At 36.4% G+C, this 7905-nt stretch overlaps 1 protein-coding gene across 1 annotated transcript; it reads left to right on the forward strand.

Annotated features, from left to right (window-relative positions):
• The first annotated feature begins 742 nt into the window (after nucleotides 1-742).
• Nucleotides 743-2980, forward strand: LOC123258002 (riboflavin biosynthesis protein RibD-like). The gene has a single exon (XM_044717923.1). It carries the CDS (start codon nucleotides 935-937, stop codon nucleotides 2015-2017), a length of 1083 nt encoding a protein of 360 aa, XP_044573858.1. The 5' UTR covers nucleotides 743-934; the 3' UTR covers nucleotides 2018-2980.
• Nucleotides 2981-7905: the final 4925 nt, after the last annotated feature.

Raw genomic sequence — 7905 nt, forward strand, 5'->3', positions numbered from 1 at the left:
AGGATATCACTGAATGCATAGCGCTCGCACATGATCTTGGTCATCCTCCATTTGGTCATGCAGGTGAAGATGCTCTAAAGAAATCAGTTCAAGATTTGAATCTTGATAATGAGAAGTATGAGTTTGATCATAATGTTCAAGCTATAAGGATTTTAACTTATCTTGAACAAAAACATGCTGATTTTGATGGTATGAATCTAAGTTGGGAGGTGATTGAAGGAGTTGCAAAACATAACGGTCCCTTGCTTGGTCAAAACGCGGAGTCTTCTACAAGTAATCAGCTGTTATTAGAATACAACAAAAAATATGATCTAAAACTTGAAGAATTTTCAAGCATTGAAGCGCAAGTTGCTTCAATTGCCGATGATATTGCTTACAGTGTTCACGATCTTGATGATGCACTCAGGGCGAATTTAGTAACCATCGAAGATTTGCTGAATGTTCCTTTAATTGAAAAAATGTTTAAAGACATAAGGAGCAGATATTCAGAATTGCCTCAGAGCAAACTCATACATGAATCACTGAGTGGAACTATAGGAACTATGATAAGTGATGTTGTTTCTCAGACTGAAAGAAATATTGAAGATCACAAAATAAAAAGCGTAGAAGACGTAAGAAGTCTAAATAAAATGCTAGTCACATTTTCACCAGAAGTTGCGAGTGCTACAAAAGAAATGAAAAGATTCAACATGGAGAAAATATACAGAAGCTATAAACTGAGTAGAACGATGAACAAAGCAAAACGCATAATACAGGAACTCTTTCAATGTTTTTATGAAAACCCAGGATTACTTCCCACAGAGTGGAGCAAACTCGCTTGTGAATCTCAGCGTTCAGTAATAATATGTGACTATATCTCAGGTATGACAGATAGATTTGCTATACACGAGCACAGAAGAATTTTTGATACCTCATACGAAATGACTTCTTTCTAATGACTGATGATCATTTCATGTCAATTGCATTAAGGCTTGCAGAAAAAAATCTTGGAAATGTTGCACCAAATCCTGCTGTCGGGTGTGTTATTGTAAAGGATGGTACAATTGTTAGTGAGGGATACACAGGGATTGGTGGGCGTCCGCATGCGGAGGTAGTCGCTTTGCAAAACGCTAAAGATTCAACTCATGGCGCAACTATATATATCACTCTTGAGCCATGTTGTCATCACGGAGTCACGGGGCCTTGCACTGCAAAAATCATAAAAGCTAGCATAAAAAGAGTAGTAATTGCAACTATTGACCCAGATAGTAGAGTTTCAGGCAGAGGCATGAAAGCTCTGAAAGAAGCAGGAATTGAAGTTGAGCAAGGTATTATGCAAAAAGAGGCAAAAGAACTGAATGTCGGTTTTTTCACCACTAAAGAATTACATAGACCATTTATAGCTTGCAAAGTCGCAACAACTCTTGACGGAAAAATCGCAACATTTACAGGCGATAGCAAATGGATAACAAGTGAAAATACGAGAAACTGGGTGCATGAGCTCAGAACGAAATATGATGCAATTATGATCGGCAGCAATACTCTTATTAATGATGATCCACTCTTAACTTGCAGATTACCAGGACTTGGAAGTAGATCGCCAATAAGGCTAATTATAGATAGCCAAGGGAGATTAAAGGAAGAGCATAACATTGCAAAGACTGCAGACAAAGTAATAACTTGGGTCATCACAAATAAAGAAGTAGAGAAAAAAATAAAAAACATTAACTACTTAGTAGTTAATTCAAGCAACGCAGGTAAGGTTTGCCTAAAGGACATGGCATTAAAACTTGTTTCAGAAATTGGTATAACAAGATTATTAGTTGAAGGTGGAGGAGTGTTAATCACAGAACTATTAAAGTGTAATTTAATCGACAGGTTGATAATATGCCGCAGTGGTAAAATTTTAGGCAATGATGCCACTCCTTTTGTAGGAGATTTAGGGATTCAATTCATTAACAACTGTTATCAGTTTAAAAAAACAAAGATAATAGAGTTTAGTGAGGATATAGTTGAGGTTTGGGATAGGTCGTCATAATCCTTACATACTCAAACAGTAAAAAAAAGGTATCCGTTCAGCGGAGCGGTAAAATAAAAAGTAGACAAGGAGTGCTAAAAACATAATATCACAAGTAGTATGTGTGGTAAATATGTCTGATCTACTAGCTAGTCTTCTCAAGCTCTGTGAAAGCTTTAAAATAGAGATAGAGCAACTAAAAGCAGAGATAAAGAGGTTAGAGATAGAAAACGAAAATTTTAGATCTGAGAATAAGGCGCTAAGAATCGAAAATGCTGAATTGAAAGAAAGACTAGGTCTGAATTCACAAAATTCATCGATACCGAGCTCAAAAGAGTTATACAAGCTAAAGAAGAAAAAGAAAAAAAGTGACAGGAAAATAGGGGCACAGATTGGGCATGAAGGAAAGTATCGCCCTAAAATGGAAGCAGATGAAGTGGTGAAAATAGAGTTCTTGCGAGTGCGGAGGAGAAATTGCGATATCGAAAGAGCCATACATTCATCAAAAAGTTGATTTGCCAGAAATTAAGCCTTATATTGTGGAATACCAATTACAGAATGGCCGCTGTTGCAAGTGTGGAAAAAGAAAAAGTAGCAGGCTACCAGAAGGTGTTACTGCGGATACATTTGGTCCAAAAGTTAAGTCAACAATCGCGGCGCTGAGCGGATTTTACAAGAACTCGAAAAGAGAAGTAGCAAATATTATAAAAAATATTTTCAACCTGGACATCAGTGTTGGTAGCGTGTCAAATAGCGAGGCTAGAGTTGCAGAAAAATGCCAAGAAGCATATGAGCAAATCGAGCAAGAAGTAAGTAAAAGTGAAGTTCTGCATATCGATGAAACGAGCCATTATAACAAAGGTAAACTTGGTTGGTGCTGGATGTTTGCCAGTAATACAGCAAGTTTTATAAAATTGACAGAGTCAAGAGGAATGAAGGTTTTACAAAATAGTAAGTTCTGCAATCGCAATAGCTTACGACAGGTACGCAGCATACAACTACTTTGCCGATAAGAACAGGCAAATCTGTTGGGCACATTTATCAAGAGATTTTGAAAGATTAGCACATAGTTGAAGTTAAAGTTCTGGGCTGTTACTTAAGAAACGTAGCCACTGAATTATTTGCACTAAAAAAGGCCTTGCTAAAAAATGAGATAGATGTTTTTAGATTTACCAGACGTGCCAGAAAATTGCGAAAACGTACAAGGTATTACTTGAAGCCGTTTACCTGAAGCAATTGGAGCTTCTCGAGTTGCAAAAAATATTTTGAAATCTGAAAGAATAATGTGGAATTTTTTAGATGACCCAGAAAACATTCCGCTGACAAACAACCATGCTGAACAGCAGATACGGCATTATGTCGTTTATCGCAAAAATTCATATTTTACCCAATCGAAGCGGGGAACTTGAACGGATAATTTCATTATACTTGACATGGAAACAAATGGGCTTTCCAAAACCTCTTATCTATCATCTCTCACACCGCTTAGCTGAACGGATACAACCCAAGAAAGGTTTTTCTACGTCATACCGCCGCGGTATCTCAGCATAGATTCCGCTAACGAGTAGCGGAATGACGAATTTGTTGTTTTTCAAATTGTAGGTAAACCTAAGCCACTTTAGCTATATAGGGTCACAACAATAGATTTTTAAGATCGTTTACGGCCTTCTTAATATCTTCAGCCTTGAATATCGCCGATCCCGCAACTAAAATATCAGCACCTGCTTTTATTATATCAGCTGCGTTAGAAAAGTTAATTCCACCATCTACTGAAATTTGTGTTTTAAGATTACGCTCCTGTATCATTTTTTTTATAGTAGATATCTTGTTCAACTGTGAATGAATGAATTCCTGTCCTCCAAAGCCAGGGTTGACTGTCATAATCAGCACAATATCTAGCTCATGTATTATGTATTCAAGCACACTTGGAGAAGTTGAAGGAACAATTGAAACTCCAACTTGAATCGGTTTTTTTTCGTCGTTTACATTTTTGTATGACTTTATCTTTCTTATCAACCTCTCAAGGTGTATCTCTGCTTCTGCATGTACAGTGATAATATCAGCACCAGCATTTATAAAGCTTTCAATGTGGTTACCAGGAGATGTGACCATTAAATGCACATCAAAAGGAAGATTGCTATATTTACGTATTGCAGAAACAACGCTAGGACCAATTGTAATATTTGGAACGAAATTCCCATCCATAACGTCTATGTGTATGTAATCCACACCTAAATCGCTAATTTTTCTTACTTCTTCCCCTAATTTTGCAAAATCTGCTGAAAGTATAGAAGGTGCAATTTTAATACTCATGAGCTGCCTTTTTTGCTAAAAAATAACTTATTTTTAAAACTCTGTCACCCTAATACTATGCGCACCATCTGAGTAGCTATAGAAACTGGATACTGATATCGGTATGCCTATTTAACTAGATCTTAAATTAGATAAAAAAAGGTAGTCTTGATAAAACTTATTTACAGCAAGTTTTTTTACATTTGGACTTTCTGTTTGTTCTTTTTTGTACCCTAATTTATAGCTTATTGAATCCTTATATGAACTGATCGTTTTGTATGCTTTGTTCATCTCTCTAGGAAAGATGCCATTAGCAATTACAATGCATAACCCTGTAGCTGTTGCAAAAGCTAGAGTGGTAAATGCTAGATTTTGTAAAAAATTCCTTCCACTAACTTTTTTTTCCTGTATATTAGCAGAGTGCGATTTGTTTGACACTTCTTCTAGATATTCATGCCATATGTGATTGCAGTGCGTACATTTTACCTTTCTTCCAGACGCACCAATTTGCTTAGGAGATACTAAGTAAGTCTTAGTACAATTATAACATTGTATTTTCATAGTACTTACGTATAAAGTAGTAACAAGCTTAAATGATACAGAGCTACAAATTTAATATCAATATATATATAACAAATGGAAGGTTTGCAACTAAAAAAAACACAGAGTGAGATAAAAGATATTTGGAAAAATAGAGAAAAATTTAATGACTGTAATCTAAAGAAAACAGCAAGAATAGCAATTAAAGAGGTAATTGAGCTCCTTGATAGTGGCAAAATTAGAGTAGCAGAAAAGCTATCAAGTGGAGAATGGGTAGTACATAAGTGGATAAAGCAGGCAATATTATTACATTTTCTCACCGAAGAAAATAAAATAATAGATAATACTAATTGCTGGTTTGATAAGATCGGTAACAAGTTTAGTGAATGGAATGAGGAGAAATTTCGCCGGTTAAAAATTAGAGCAGTTCCTGGGTGTTTTGTTCGCCGATCTGCTTATATAGGTACAAATGTTGTTCTAATGCCAAGTTTTATCAACGTTGGTGCATATGTTGATTCAGGAACAATGATAGATACCTGGTCAACGATTGGTAGCTGTGCGCAAATAGGAAAAAACTGTCATATTTCCGGTGGAGTGGGAATAGGTGGAGTTCTTGAGCCTATTCAAGCTTCACCTGTCATTATAGAAGATAATTGCTTTATTGGAGCACGTAGCGAAGTGGCCGAGGGTGTGGTAGTGAGAGAAGGATCAGTCCTTGGCATAGGCGTGTTTATTGGGGCATCAACAAAGATTATTGATAGAGAAACTAGCAAGGTATTTTACGGCGAAGTGCCACCTTATTCTGTAGTGGTACCAGGGTCTATTCCATCTAAAAATAATATTTCAACCTATTGTGCAGTCATAGTAAAAAAAGTGGATGAAAAGACGAGATCGAAAATCTCTATAAATGAAATATTGAGGGATTAAACTATCTCACTGCTTGTCGTCACTTTTTTTATCATTATTACTAACCACAGTAATGGCATAAGCGCATAACTCTGAGAAAGAGACTCCATTTTCTTGAGATAGTTTATATAATTTTTGTAGACTTTCTTTTACTTTATTAGGAATATTCCCTCCACGTTCTTTTACAAGCCAGGAATCTTGATGATGAATTGGATGAGCATCACTTTTTGGATTTCCTATGTATATTGCAAAAGGTGAACTTTGTCCTTTGAAGTCACATTGTACAGTAAATTTTTTTATAGATTCAGCCATCTAAAGACCTCTACTTTTCTTTTTGGTCGATTTTATAGCAGGTGGAAGAGGTGGTTTCTTTATAAAATCTTGTCTATTGACAACACTTTCTCTACCTTCCAAAGCTCGGCGAACATCAGCTCTGCTTAATTGCGACTCTTTTGCTACCTTCATTCCATGCTTTGCCATAATATTAGCACATGCTAGTACTTTTTTTACCAATTCTAGATCACCATTTAGCATTTGAACTAGCACTTGAAACACTTCCGCTAAAGTTAGCCCATCAGCATTTATAACCTTGTTTTCTATAAAATTGACAGCTTCTTCAAATTTGTATTCAATACTATCATCTTGAGGTATAAGGGCAACATAATCGGTGTTTTTGTCGTCCATAACTGAAGCACTATTACTCACAAACTTAAGTTTATACTATATATATAAATACTCTACTATTTTATATTATGGCACGCTATAGTTAAACATTTATTAATAACATGCTCACTTATATACACGAATTAATTGACAAAAGTCAAGGATCAATATCCATCAGTGATTTCATGAATGCCGTTTTGTACCATGAAAAATACGGCTATTATACAAGTAAATTACCGCTTGGTAAGGATGGTGATTTTACTACCGCACCTGAGATCAGCCAATTATTTGGTGAAGTAATTGCAGTTTGGATAATGCATACATGGGAAAAATTAGGAAAGCCATCAAAATTTTCTCTAGTTGAACTTGGGCCAGGCAAAGGAACACTCATTCACGATATAATAAGAGTCACTAAAAAGTACAGCAGCTTTTTTAATTCAATGTTGATCCACTTAGTTGAAATAAGCCCTACTTTACGGAAGATACAAAAGGAAAAATTAAAAAGCTTAGATGTTAATTGGCACAAAAATATTGACAACCTACCAGAACAACCAACCATTTTTTTAGCAAATGAGTTCTTTGACGCTCTTCCGATAGATCAGTTTGTATATCATGATGAGGGGTGGTATGAAAATATGGTGACAAAACAAGATGATGGCAGTCTCTTGGTGTCATGCCAGTGCGTGACACTGGAATCCAGAAAAAAAGAATCATGGATTCCAGTGTCAGCTACTCAGATGACAAATGGAAAATTTTTTAATGGTGCAGTGGTGGAAATATGTTCAGTTGGGGTTGAAATATTAAAAAAACTTGAGAAGAAGATATATAATAATAAAGGAGCTGCTTTGATTGTAGATTACGGTTATGTATACCCCGCATATAAGAGCACTTTGCAATCGATAAAACAACATAAGTATGCTAATTTTCTTGAGAATGTTGGTAATAGTGATATTACCGCACTTGTGAACTTTCAAGCGTTAAGAGATTCATTAAAGCATGTAGATTGTGAGATTTTAACTCAAAGGGAATTTTTATATCTTTTTGGCATAAAAGAAAGAACCCAGGCTTTAATGAAAAGCGCAAGTGATGAACAAAAGAATAGGATCTTTAGTGAATTCTTAAGGTTGACTGAAAATATGGGCACTCTTTTTAAAGCAATGCTATTGATATAGCTAACCCAAGAAAGGTTTCCCTACATCATACCGCCGCGATATCTCAGCATAGATTCCGCTAACGAGTAGCGGAATGACGAGCTTATTGTCATGCCGCCGCGAACCGTCATACCGCGATTCATTCGCGGTATCTCATCAGCTAACAAGCAGCAGTTCTACGTCATACCGCCGTGGTATCTTTTAGCATAGATCCCGCTAACACGTAGCGGGATGACGAGCTTATCGTCATGCTGCCGCGAACCGTCATACCGCCACGAACTGTCATACCACCACGAACCGTCATACCGCGATTCATTCGCGGTATCTCTAGATCCCGCTAACAAGCAGCGGGATGAC

This window comes from Drosophila ananassae (assembly GCF_017639315.1).
Source record: "Drosophila ananassae strain 14024-0371.13 chromosome 4 unlocalized genomic scaffold, ASM1763931v2 tig00000240, whole genome shotgun sequence".
Classification (NCBI taxonomy): Eukaryota; Metazoa; Arthropoda; class Insecta; order Diptera; family Drosophilidae; genus Drosophila; species Drosophila ananassae.